The 14,318-nt window shown below is 34.6% G+C and overlaps 1 protein-coding gene across 1 annotated transcript; it reads right to left on the bottom strand.

Annotated features, from left to right (window-relative positions):
- Positions 1-5,352: 5,352 nt before the first annotated feature.
- LOC112017087 (DEAD-box ATP-dependent RNA helicase 5) lies at positions 5,353-13,766 on the bottom strand. The gene is made up of 13 exons (XM_024049550.2): positions 13,179-13,766; positions 12,925-13,049; positions 11,738-11,845; positions 11,453-11,533; positions 9,960-10,038; positions 7,365-7,450; positions 7,230-7,286; positions 7,055-7,122; positions 6,713-6,781; positions 6,511-6,604; positions 6,185-6,349; positions 5,983-6,075; positions 5,353-5,726 (listed from the first exon to the last, which is right to left on the bottom strand). The coding sequence occupies exons 1-13, from the start codon at positions 13,636-13,638 to the stop codon at positions 5,631-5,633; spliced, it is 1,581 nt and encodes a 526-aa protein (XP_023905318.1). The 5' UTR covers positions 13,639-13,766; the 3' UTR covers positions 5,353-5,630.
- Positions 13,767-14,318: the final 552 nt, after the last annotated feature.

Here is a 14,318-nt window from a genome sequence, read left to right as displayed (position 1 = left end):
TCATCTAAGAAAAAAAAAAATTTACAACCGGCCTTCTCCTTCAAAGTTTGTTTCTCACAAAGGCCCATTTCTCGCCCAAAAAAAAAAAAAAAAAAAAAAAGATCTATATAGGCCATCACCAAATCTCATTACCGTTTCTCACATAGGCCTGTTTATCACAAAGAAGAAAGCTGAAGTGACAATGTGACGAAAGCTAATCCCATCAGATCAGACTCAGATCAGACCATCACCAAATCTTTAGCTTGCATAAGCAAAGATTACAAACGGCCAGAAAAAAAAATTACAAAAGCAGAAAGAAGAGGCAAATAAGAGAAGAAAGAAAAAAGAAAGAAGAAAAAAAAAAAAAACTCATTCTCTAACTCTCTTTATAGATTGATTCTAAAAAAAAAAAACACTCGGCTTACTCATCAACTGTCTGTGTTGGCAATAGACTTGTGTGTTCACTGAAGGTTCGTTTTTTGTTTTCTCTTCCTTTCTCTTTCGTCTTCTTCATCACTTCATAGTCTTCATGTTTGCTGCAATGCTGCTGGGTATCTTGGTTTTTTTTTTCATGGGTGTCTGGGTTTTTTTTTTTTTTTTTTTTCTCTTTGAAGAGGGTTTCTCGGTTTTTTCCATGGGTGACTGGATTTTTTTTTTCTTTTGAAGAGGGTTTCTCAGTTTTCTTTTCATGGGTGTCTGGGTTTTTTTTTTCTTTTGAAGAGGATTTGCTCACGGGTCTGGGTTTTTTTTTTTCTTTTGAAGAGGCGTGACTTGAGTGAGTGTTTGGGTTTTTTTCTTTCCTTTTGCTGAAGAGGTTTTTTTTCTTTTGAAGAGGCGTGACTTGAGGTTGAGTGTTTGGGTTTTTTCTTTTTTCTTTTGGCTGAAGAGTGAAGGCTGAACCTGATCTCCTCTTTAGATTCTTTTAGATTTCTCTAGAAGAGGCGTGACTTTTTCTTTTTGGTTGAAGCAGGGCCGGCTGAAGCATCTAGGCTTTTTCTTTTTCTTTTTGCTGAAGGCTGAAGCTTAGACTACTAGATTCTTTTAGATTTCTCTAGAACCTTTTGGCTTTTGAATGGTCAATAGAGCTATAAAGAGAAAATGCTTAAAGTTTAATAGTCTTTCATGTTTTGAATGGTCAATACTCTTAGTGTCTTACACGTTTTCTGTGTGTGTGTGTGTTTTTTATTTATTTATTTATTTATTTAAGAAATCAGATTTAGATGGTCAATAGACCCATAAAGAGGAAAAGAGTTAAATTCTAATAGTCTTACACATTTTGAATGGTCTAAATGTTCAATAGTCTTACATGTTATAATTTACCTTGTACTAATATTAATTTTAATTTTTTTTGTGCAGGTTTAAAGTGTAAAGTGATCATATTAAGTAAAACTGCAATTGTGCTTTTGATAAAACAGGTTTTATTGTTTTATACATTAAATTTATATTATTCTAGTTAAATTGTAATTTTTTTTATATTTATAGATTGTGTTTCATTTATTCATAAATATTTTTTAATTACAAATGTCTACTAGAAAATATTTATCTGGATATTGAAGGAAGTTCTACTGGTGGGTAGCATTAGGAAGTCGAGCGGGGAGCTTGTAGTCCTTTTGTACGAACTTCAATTCTTTCATAGTGAATTCAGGTTAGCCTTGAGGATCGGTGGGTCAAATCCTCCCCAGGTTTTTACCGTGTGGTTTCCTGGGTGATCATATCTTGTGTTATTTATTTTCCGCTGCATTATTATTCTTGATATGATTGTTAGATTGTTTTAACCTAGAATTGCTTAATTTGACTAAGTAACAACTTGGCTAATTAATCTAGGCTACGCAATTTGTGTGTTTAAGGGGTCTAAAACCTTTCAGAATTTATATAAGAACCCATGTTCACTATTTATCTTATATCTCAACATACATAATATCTATTTTCAAAACTCATGATACTTATTCACCTTACAAGCATATGATGATTATCTATAAGAAAAACACATGAGAATATCACATTATTCCACTATAGTGGTTGTTACCATATTTTATTTGAAACTCATGGATATTGCCTCTATTTAAAACTTGTGGTAAATATTATTCTCAAGAAATACTGGAGGTCATTATTTAAAAGTCCCAAAGAAAATATCATTTACAAAATAATTCATGGCAAAAGTTATAAGAAACTATTCAAATTATTATTTAAAGCCTATGGAAATTAATACCCAAAACCTATCATAAATATTTATTAAAGCTCATGAATACATTTCATTTTTACTAACAACTAAAACTCATGTGGAATAAAAATACATGACAATATATAGTAGATTTGTCCATTTTGTAGGGCTCACAATGAGATAGGATAAGGATAGGCCCAAGTGGAGAGAACCACCAAGTCATAGGTCCACCAAAGTACTTAGCCCTCATGGGCAAGCCCAAAATGAAGTCTCAGTCAAAACAGCCCATGTGTGCAAACTAAGCCAGCTAAAGAACTCCATTCAGTTCAGCCTTCTGCTGGAGGTCACCTTAAGAAGCAACTTAGCTCCCAAACTAGATTAGGAGCTAGTCACCTGTCCCAGTAGCTTCTTTACCACTGCCAATCATGATCTGAACAACACTAGAGGCTGGGCTGACACCTAAAAATTAATGGGCAATAAATACCCTTCTTCTCCAAGTTTTAACCAAGACCTCCAAGCTCATGAAATCCTCAACTAAATAGTTTATTTTATTAATAAAAATGTATGTAATTGATTCATGAACCAAACCCATAAATCCTAAAGGGGAAAATTTGGAAACATGTGGTTTGGACGACATAAAAGGATCTCCAGTACAACCCTCTGAACTGGGCTTAAACTTTGATACTTGGCTTGGGGTGTTGAATCCTACTTCCTAAGGTCCAAATCTCAGTCGTAGCACTAGGATTCCTCCTTGATACCTGCCTTAATTCTATTGGTTAAACTCAGCTTCAGAAATCTTGACATTTAATGCAAGATTACCTCAATTACTTACCATGTGTCATATTACCCAAAGAAGCAAAGTAGCCCCAAAAGCAAATCTCCCATTTATGGCCAAATCCTAGGATAATTAAGTCTGCTATTCTACCCCTGATCAATCCTACGTATTTGGACTTTTGTTAATTAATACCTCCCTAAACACCACTATAAAAGCGTAAGCACACTAGCCCAAAAAACAGACCAACTCTGAAATTTATGATTTTCTTGTCACTTTGCTTGTAGTTTAGTACTTTAGTTCTCCCCAAGCGCATAAATCATTCCCTTTAGCCCACACTCACTTAGCCTTAGACATTCCTTTTCTTTTTCTGCATATTCTAAGCCAATAAATGCTTCCTAATCAGTCATAAACAACCCTTTACCCATTAAAGACTTAGTTTCAGCATTAACTCCATCATACCACCACAAGCTTAAAAACTCACTCACTCAAAATAGCCTACACTATCCCATTCATACCCCACATATATATTTCATAAGAATCTTAGTTCAACATCTGCTGCACTGAGCTGGAATCTCTTTCTCTCCCTTCATTCCATCCTTTTTTTTTTCTCTCTTACTTGTAATTATGAAGCCTTTAATCATTGTTTATTGTTATTATGATAAAAGCCATAATATCTTGAATACTATGGAAGTGTTCCCTCATGTTGACTTGATAATAATAAAGAAACTATATGATTTTTTATCATCTAAACACGTTTATTAACTAATCAAACATTACCGCTGGAGGTTAGACATATTCATTGCTGGAGGTCTGACATATTCACTGCTGGACCATTTTTCCTCTTGTGTACTTGTTATAATGGGCCTACTTCTATATTAACCAACTATGGGGAAAATGCATAATTTTTACTATGCAAATACATTTATCAATTTTTCTGGCATCTACCTTTGGACGTTTCTCTTGTTTACTGCTAGACTATTATTTAAGCACTTATTGTGGCGGACCATCCTTTGTGCTAGCTTATCTTTGCAGAAGGTATTTTTGGGGCCTTATTATGATATTTGTTGGATGCAACTCGTACCTTGAACAAAATGGGTTTTTCACACTTCATCGATATCCTTTGGACCATATTCCAAGCCCAAAGTCGAGTCTCGGTCTTGACTTCCCAAATATCATGTGGGCAATGAATAAAAAATTGCCCCCAACAATGAGTAAGTTGGAATTTATTGATTAGCCTTTTGATTTGGAAGAGTATTTTAATTTTTGGAAGAATTATGATAAGGAAAAATTATGGCTTGCGTTTAATAAATTGAATAGTGAAGTAGAGGAATGGTGGGAAGACATTTAAATAAATAGAAATCGTCAAGGCAAGCATCTAATTCGCTCTCAGCAATGAATGAAAAATTTCTTAGCTGATTTATGGTTTCTGCGTAATTATTATGATATACTAGATTATACAAGTGTTAATTATAAATTTGTATATTCATATGAAAGAGAATATGTTCAAAACATGAAAGGCCAACCACAAAACCAAAATTATCACATCCAAGTTCATGCGTCAAGAAAAGAAAAGGGTTTGAGGGTTGACAAGATGCAGCCAATTTCTAAAGAAAATATAGAAGTTTATGAGGAAGTTCATGAAGATTTCATTATAGAAAAAGATCATGAAATTGAGATTGTGGAGGAGATTAAAGACGATCCTATTATAGAGAAAGATCTTGAAGTTGAGATGGTAGAGACCATCAAGTTGATTTCTCCACTCAAGTTTCTTTTATATTGGTGGAGACATCAAACCAAAGTTTATTGATTTTGTTGGGATTGAAAGATTTGATTCAATCATCAACTCTTATTCAATGAATTTTGTCAATTGCATAAAGATTGAAGAAAAAGAATTTCAAATTACTCAATTGGTGACTTTCAAGTTTGGCAAGAAAACAGAGAATATTAAGTGTTCAAAGTATTTATTCTCTTGGTGTAGAAGATTTCATATCTCAACTACTAACTTGGGGACGAGTTGTTTTCAAGTTGAGAGATTTGATGTAGGACAAAATCTACAATTTAATTTTTATAATTTCATTAATTTTGGTATTTTTATGTAATTATCATTATTTTAGGTTTAGGTTATTATTTCCTTTTTTTTTAGGTGTTTTTAATACTTTTAAAGTCAAATTTGGTTCCTATTATGGTTAGGTATTAATTAAGATTCGTTCTAGAATCTATTTTCTCGTCTATCATGTTTTGTAAAGCATTTAAATAGGCCTCCTGGTCTGTAAAAATTTTGGAACAATTCAGATTGAGAGGACTGATTTTTTTTTTTTTTTAAAGGGGGCAATGAGCCTATCATTTGACTTAATTCTAGATAAAAATAGTAACCTAACTACCTAAGTTATTGGTCCAGAGAGGAAAAATTAAGTTGTCTTTAATCTCCATGCAATAATTGGTAAAGGAATTGGAAAATAATTAAATACAATTTAACAAGGCTGATTGTTCAGCATGTAGCAACAAAAATGTTACTCCACCAAGGAGTTCGGAAAACAAAATATATGACTCAACTTTTAGATCAGAAAATAAATGGCATATTCAAGGTTAACCTTGCCACAGTCGTTGTGGAAGGCGCAGTTAGGGGGTACAGAGAGGAGGTCGCTAATTTCAATAATCAGCTCTATATATTTTCGTCTGTGCCTACAGAAGAATGAGTTTGGATTACTCCACGATTCAGTCATCATCGTCAGAGTCATCAAATGTAATCTTTTTGGCCTTTGGAGCATCTAGAGAAATTTCCTTGAAGTGAGCCCCATAAAGCTTGGACTCCTGCATTGCAACACGAAGTATTAAACTACTCTGATGGAAAAGACGCTTGAAATATCTTGCATGCACATGCACATGCACATGCACATGCACAGGCCAGGGCGTGTTGACATAGAACCAAAGAAAAAAATAGTGCGAACACTTAAGACTAGGGAGAAAAATCCAGCAACTATTTGAACATGAATGTGAACTGTGAACATGTTAGTACGAACACCTATTAATGGGGATAAAAATTATTAAAATGGGGAAGAATGAACACCTTCTTCTTTACATGAGTGCCAAATTTTAAAAGGGCCTCAGGCACAATTTGCCCAGCTTCTCTGAGGACATTTACCAGCTCGCCAGCAAGCCCCTGAAATAGTACCATTAACACTGGAGAAAATGAAAAAGAAAAAAATTGGCAAAACACATCCTTGGTCAGATGACCAAGATATTGAATAACACACACACACACAAATTACCTTGTTCTGCTGCATGAAGAATGTATGAGCAACACCCTTTTTACCAGCCCGTCCAGTCCGCCCAATTCTGTGGACATAGTCCTCTGTGGTCAGAGGAAAACTATAGTTGATCACCACTTCAACATCTGGAATATCCAATCCTCGAGCAGCTACGTCAGTAGCTATCTGTGTGTGTATGGTCACATGTAAATAGGACTTATAGGTTACTGGAAATTGTCCATGATCATTATAGATCAAGTCATGTAGAAATGAGGCCCTTTCAATCAATTCTCTCGTGTGCTCGAGTGTGTAAAAAAACTCAAAAATTGAGCAATAAGATAACTTACCATCAAAGGGCAGCTTCCTTTCTTGAATAATGACAATGCCTTTGTACGTTCATGTTGTGCTTTGTCACCATGTATTGAAACAACATTCCAACCCCTAGAAATTGCATGTTAACATCATCAGTGGCTTTCCATTTTAAGAGCCATAGCCAGAGTAGTCTGGCTTGGCTAAGGAGTCCAAATCAATGGATAGGGGCAGGAATACCTTTCTAACAGCATATTTTCAACACGTTTTGTTTCATATTTGTACAAGACAAAAACCAATACTCTATTCCTGGCAGAAGTACAAATGTGTTAGCAAGAAATGGCACAACAATGTGTTAAAAGAAATTATATAGTAATTCAACTATTTTCAAGGTTTTCCTGTGTGACACAGAGATACAGAATACATTCATCTAAGTCATTGATAGAATCCTCCAGGCTTCAGTTGTCTCGAGCACGAATTTACAAGCTTAACAGATGATTAAAAATAAAAGGGATTTCTTTTTTGCTTTGTGGGGGGGGGAGGGGGGGGGGGGTGTTTGTTGGAATGAATAGCAACAAATACCTCTGGGATTGGTGGTATTTTTCCAGCAGAGTGACTAAACGCTGATCACGTGAACGATCATCCAAAACCTAAAGAAAGATTGTCCGTATTTAATAGATACAATCATATTTCTATGCTAAGATATAACAACTGATTGTTACACAGGTCATTTATATAGTATTGAGAACTTCTATACCTCTACTATCTGCATTACATCATGGTTGGCAGCTAAATCCTCTGAACCTACAACAACCTGAAACAATGTTTATCGTTCTTTCAGAGATAGTGATTAGGAAACTGATCAAAGGAGGTAATGAACAAAGACCCATACCTTAACTGGATTAGGGTCCATGAACTCCTGAGCTAATTGATGAACTAAGGGAGGCCACGTGGCACTGAACATTACCATTTGGCGAGCTGTGCAAAATTAATAATTTTATATTTCTTATCAAGAAAGGCTGAAAAGTAATTCATCCAGGCTTAGGGGAGAGTCAAACAAAAGATGAAGAAAATTAAATCCAAAAACTTCAATTAGAGGATAATAAAATCTATAACAAGAAGGGCAAAACATAGACTTCTTCATATTACATTTATCATAGATACCCACTGGATGGAGGGGTGGAACTGACATATTCTTTTTTTGATAAGTATGGAACTGACATATTCTACCAAAACCCAATATTACTGAGTTAGATGTTTAAGTAAAAGACATGGTTAAAAACAGGAATCCTCAACCAAACTGATCTATTTACATGATTGTTTTATGTAAGTGGCATATTTCATTATTATAGATGGGTCGGATGGAGGGATGCAACTGACATATTCTACCAAAAACCCAATATAAATGAGAGTAAGATGTTTACCTGAAAGACATGGTTAAAAACAGGGCTACTCAACCAAACTCATCTATTGTTTGTTTCATGTCAATGGCAGTTCATGTAATTGAAGGTGTAAATATAAAAGGTTTTTTTAGGCAATAGAATTTAAACTCAATTAATATATATATATATATATATATTAGAATGATGACATGGAAACTTTTGGGATTTCAAAAGTTTATGCGGTAACATGAAAGGAGACAACAAAAAGTTATAAATTATATATTGATGATATGGTTCATGTTGTAAGTCATTTATATATTTATATACTTATATATGTTTTGATAAGTAAAAAAAATATATATATAAATCAGGAAAATGAGTCACCCAAGTATAAAAGAAGTATACTTGGGTAAACAATCAGTTTATATATATATATATATATATTGATTGTTAAGTTACACACATTTAGTGGATCTTGAACCCACGACCTTAGCCTCCATCCCACTATTATGGGAAGAGAAAGTAACAGCAGAGCTATAAACTACTTAAGTAGTTTATATATTACTATGGAATATTTTGGCTTTACTAACAGACAGCAGAGTCATTAGTTAGAGAGAAGGAAAAATCATCCATATAGCTTGAAGGTTAAAAATCAACTCAAACCCATTAAACAATGTCACCATCAATCCAGAAGATATCAGCAACACAACGGAAAATCCAATGGACAAAGAGCTCCATTCACACCGCTATATCCAAAGCATCAGATAGACTCAAATCATAATAGACCCAGTATCTGAACTGGGCTGCCTAGGGTCAGCTGTTGGTCCATTATTTCCACAGTTAAAAGCCCCATCAATATATTTTGAATAATTTGATAGTTACACAAGGAGAGGGAAGAATTTGAACCCTTGATGTCTCTATTGGAAACACCAAAAGGCAATAGTTGAGCTACAAGGCTCTTGGCTAAAAGCCCTATTAATATGACAATCCAAGCTCTGCCGCATTCCATAAATCTTATTCTAAGCATTGGTTATTGGCAGTTAATCAATAGCCCACTGAATCTCTCCAAAATTTGAAAATTAAATTCAGATCATGTCCCACCACTAAATGTGTTCCCTCATAAAACCTGTCTTTCTTCAAGATTCCTCCCCGTGACTTTAAATCCCTCTTTTTTGTTCAACAAAATCCTATCTTTTTCTAACCATACCTTACAGATTCTTAAGTACATATAAAATTCCAACCCCTAAGATCACTACTTTGCAAACCCTAAAGCCCAAAGCATAAGCAATTGCAGGCAAGGTTCCAAGTGTGTCCCACATCAGGAACTCAGGCGAACAATGACCCTTTATAATTTCCCATCAATTTACTACGTATGGGAAATTTGGAGGGAGACAATACATGGGGGAGGAAGAGGAGAAGGAATGAGTATCCCTTCAATTGGATGTTCTAATAAATATTAGGATTGGAGAGGGGAATAGATATGTTTGGTTGCATAGTCGGAATGAGAAGAAATAATAAATGTATAATAGATGATGTCAATTGACAATAGGAAGAAATAAAAGATAAGTTTTTTAGATAGAGTTAATTTTCATAAATTAAGAGTAAAGTGGAAGTAAAGATCAATTCAATTAACCTTATATCCTCTCCTTTCAAACTCCCTCAATTTTAGAAAATTAAAAACAGGGCTTTGAAGGGGTACCAATATCCTGACTTTGACTCTTTAATTCTTTGACACAATACATCAAACTTATAATGCATTACCAGACCTTGCACTGCCTTTCCAAATGACTCATGGATTACCAATATCAGGCATCAACACTCTCATTTGAACACTACAAACCATTAGCTGTAGTTACTGCATCAAGAGACTAGGAAGGCAGAAACTAGACTAGGAAATTCAAGTGGGAGCTATTGGAGGAAGATAACATATATCCATTATCCAATGCTCAGCACATCAACTATCAAAGATATTTTTTTATAGGAATGAACAAAACAGAGAGTAGATGAGCATTCAAGAATAAAGAGAACATATAAATAAACAAATAATTTCAACACAACATAAGAAGCATAACAAACAAAGAAACCATTGTTAATATTCTGCATACCAGAACAGGTCTGACCCAGAATAGAGCGAACTTCTTGCTCAAATCCCATATCCAGCATTCGATCGGCTTCATCAAGAACCTACAGAAAATTAATGTCCATTTTCATTTAGAGCACAAACTACATAGTGGGTCTTCTCAAAAAGCTATACTCAACAGGCAATTAATTGATAGTTGCAACTTGCAAGTGCAACAATGACATAGACGCACTAGTGATATCGATGTTCTTGGGGAGGGAGGGGGAGAGAGTGCTAAAAAGTATAAAAAATTACACCTACTAACTTTGGAGTTCTCTTAGTGTCTCTATTTGGTTTGTAACTTTTGAACTGAAACAATGCTAACCTACGAGTTTTACCCTAATGCAAATATGAACCATCTGTCCATTTTTAAGTATTAATGGAGGGTAAGAGTCATATCGCTATCACACGTATCCAAATGAAGATTACACAAAGAGCCCACCCAAAATGATGGGTTCTGGAAGGAAATGGCAGTGCTAGTGTGGGGGGATGCTAAAGTCGGTCATTTGTTTGAGAGGAAACATATAATGCACTAGAGGCAATACTTTAAAAAGTTCTCTCTCAAAAAATGGATATTGTGGACCTTATCTGCAAGATGTTCACTTTTAAACAACTAGGGTACAGGAGGACTCTCTTTTAGTCTAATTGGAGGGGGAAAAGTTGTTGTTTGCTCTCTGAGAGAGAGAAGGACCCTGTCCCATAAGATTTTCTATTTTTGCCAATCCGTTGCAGTCGTCATTTTAAAATGACTTCTCTTCTGCTAAAATGAATTTATAGGTTCAGTAAGAAAAGGAACAGCTACTGGAGATACATGATTATTTATGGCTGAGTTTTGGAGTCTCAAGCATACAGCCATTGAGAAAGCAATTCAACAAATGGATACTCATTTGGAAAGTGATGCACATTAAGATGACCACTTAGGAAGGACTGCTTAAGAATGGCTGAATAAGATTTTTAAGATACCATTATTGTCATGTGCACTTTACTGTCAGTGTGAGGCTGTCAGCTGACCTTCCCACATAGCTCTAAATCAAATTAACATTACCATAAAAGCTTGTCACTTTTTCATCCCTAACATCTGCCCTAGCCTCAATGATATTAATTTAAATAGCTCCATGAAGCAACATATAGATAATAGACAGGGATGCATCTTCAAGTTCAAGGAAATATCGGTTTTTTCTTTTGTCCAAGTTGGGTGTTGCAGGGGAAAGCTTTACTACCAGTCTACCATGGTCATCAGGAAGTCCCATGCCAACCAATGTTGCCATTTCAATGAAGTTCACTGAAAAAATACTAGCGGACAATATGTTTTGAGGAATTGGATTTCCGAAGAGACAGATGTGGGAAGAAGAAGTGCTATTTGAAATGGATCTTGTTGGCTCAAATTAGTTTATTAGACATGGTAAGTAACCAAGATTTGATTGTTAAACACAATAAGAAAAATTTTGATAAGTCAAGTTTTACAAAGAAAAAACTTACCACAAATGACACATCCTTAAGGCAGCACACTCCCATTTCAATCAGATCCTTTAAACGACCAGGTGTTCCAATGACAATATCCTGAGTGTACAGAAGAAATATGCCAGTGATCCAACCATAAGAAAATGTAGCACACCATATTGTCTTTCTAAATAAATGTATAAAGTAAACAATCAAAACATTGTTAGCGTGTGTCTATGTGCAACTAACAGGTCAGAGTAATTAATGCGTGACTTTTACAATTGGCATATAAATACAACCAGACTTAGGAACAGATTATCTTACAACACCAGACTTCAAAGAAGCTATCTGAGGTCCTTTTGAGGTTCCTCCATATAGACAAACTGATTCCACACTACAAGATTTCCCAGCATCACACAGAACATCTGAAATCTACAAACAAAAAATGAAGCCAATTATTGGTTGCGTTTTTAGACAACAAAACCTTCACAAAGTCAAATGAAAATATAGAAAAGATATTGCCGGAGAGAAGATAAGAAGATGAAAACCATAACAGAATCAGCAGTCATAATAGTAGATAGACATAAAAAGTGGAAATGCTATCATCACATAATCCACAAGTTTCTCCAATTGCCCTGTTTTATTCAAGCAAATATGTGCTGGCATTAGTTCATGTTTATGGTTCTAGAGTTCTTGTTTTTAGTGCATACCATCAGCTCTCTCTCTGAAAATACAAGTGCTTTGTTATTCATGTTGGTTTCTTACAACCAATGATGAGAACATTTTCTTCCTCTTCTTTTCCCCCAGAATCTTCATTCAGATAAGTAAATGTGCGTTCCTTATTATTCAAATTGTTATTTTTCCTGCTGTAATAATAATAATAAAATTATTGTATTTATTATTTTGGATAAATAATAAAACTCCTTGACATTCCCAGAGTACCAGATTAATTCACTCCTCACTTTCTTACCAAAAAAAGGAAAAAGTGCTATATATCAAAGAGTTCTGAAGGAAATCTAAAGTGGCTTGATAACAAATTGTCACCTGTTATTCAAGTTTTTTTTTTTTTTTTTTTTTAGTGGCTTGATAACAAATTGTCACCTGTTATTCAAGTTTTTTTTTTTTTTTTTTTTCATGCATTTTAGTGATGATAATATTTATTTTAGAAGCAAATCATTTTAATAAGGGAAAATAACAAAATACAGAATGGACTAAATAGGTTAGCAATTACCCAATAACCTCATTCAGGCAATGTTCTATTTTTTCAAACATGTTACTTAAAATTTTAGTATAGGGATTGGAAAATGATCCCATTCCCAAAGTATTTTAGACCCAAGCATCACCACATGGAATTCTTAATTAATATGCCAATAACATGGTCTTCCAAAGCTGATTCACACTCAATCATGACAAGGAACTATGCCATCTCAGAAATAGTTACATCAACGAAAATATTCAACACATAATAAAGAATTCACATCACTCAATACAAATTGTCATTGACAACATACTTGTTGAGCTAGCTCCCTAGTTGGTGAAAGCACAAGGCAAAGCGGATTACGCCCCGTCGACATCTTTCCTTTTCCTTTGTTCAACACATGCATAATTGCCGGCACCCCAAATGCCAGTGTCTTACCTAACACACACACACCAAAAAAGAAATCCACAAAATGAATATATTCAACAAACCCTCTGTATAACTACTACTACTACTATTCATCCTCTGAAACTGAAAGTGAAAGTAAAGAAAAGTAAGGTAGGGTACCTGAGCCGGTGGCGGCAATGCCGATAAAGTCACGAGCGTCCAATAAGAAAGGCCAGGCACGGGACTGAATGGAAGAGGGGCTCTGGAAGTTGTTGCAGCACTCCAAAACCTCTTGGGGCAGACCCGACTCCGCGAAGGACTTCAAAGGAGCATACTTACCCAATTTCACATTTTGCCCACTCACCACAACCAGACCATCTTTCACAGCTTCATCCTCTTCTTTTCCTTGGTGGGTTTTGCTTTCCTTCTCATCCTCTTTCGGTTTCTTCTTCTCTTTGGGCTCGATTTCTTCGTGCTTTCGCTTGGGATTATTAGCTTCAGGTTCTTCGGCTTTGTCCTTGTTCCTTGGCTTATTCTTATTCTTCTTCTTCTTCTTTATCTTATTTTCTGGGTTTTGTGGGGGTTCTGAATCGCCAGGAAGAACGCCGGTGGTGGTGGAGTCCTCGAGTTTCCGACCCATCTTTGACTTTGTAGCTGAACGGCAGAGCAAAAGCCAAAGCCAAAGGTTTTTAGTTTTTACTACTAGGGGTTAGGGTTTTGGACTCTATAGACTACTTTCTTTGGTTGTAGTTACTAGTTAGGGAGGGAGGAGCGAGAGACAAACAAAATCCAATGATAAATTAGTTTATTTGGGAAAAAGTTTTTCTACGCAACTTTTTTTAGAGTATTTGATATTAATTTTGAAAATTTAATAGATCGATTTCATATTCTTTGTGCTTGCAAAACTTAAAGAGTTAAAAAATCAATAATTATGTTCACAATAAAATATTTAAATTTCATGTTTTTATAATTTAAAATTAAGCATAAAAAATAATTTTATTAATTAAATAGTAAATAACATCTAACTTGAACGAAATTTGATATACATGTTAAAAACATGTAATTTAACAGTTAGATTTTCAAAATTTATATTCAATAAAAAAAAATTTACATATATAAGAAGTTTTATCAATTAATTTCTTGTTTGGATATAGGAAAGAAAGGAAATAATAATAATATATATTTCTTCTATTTGATTTAGAAAGGAAATGGAAAGGAGAATCACAAAATCCTCAAGAGTTCCTATTCTACCAAATAGAGTTCCTTAAATCATAAATATTCTTTTATGATACAAGTGTTTAAGATTATGTTATGTCAACA

Source organism: Quercus suber, unplaced genomic scaffold, assembly GCF_002906115.3.
Source record: "Quercus suber isolate HL8 unplaced genomic scaffold, Cork oak 2.0 scaffold_3A:, whole genome shotgun sequence".
NCBI lineage: Eukaryota > Viridiplantae > Streptophyta > Magnoliopsida > Fagales > Fagaceae > Quercus > Quercus suber.
Note: the sequence above shows the minus strand (reverse complement) of the source record. Positions and strands in the feature narration are given on the sequence as shown.

Excerpts from the sequence above, each read along its gene's own strand:
- LOC112017087 (XM_024049550.2), bottom strand. The coding sequence starts at position 13,638 with ATGGGTCGGAAACTCGAGGACTCCACCACCACCGGCGTTCTTCCTGGC. Across the intron at positions 6,076-6,184 it reads TCTTCATGCAGCAGAACAAG|GGGCTTGCTGGCGAGCTGGT; the intron begins GTAATTTGTGTG and ends GTACTATTTCAG. Across the intron at positions 5,727-5,982 it reads GCACTCATGTAAAGAAGAAG|GAGTCCAAGCTTTATGGGGC; the intron begins GTGTTCATTCTT and ends GTTGCAATGCAG.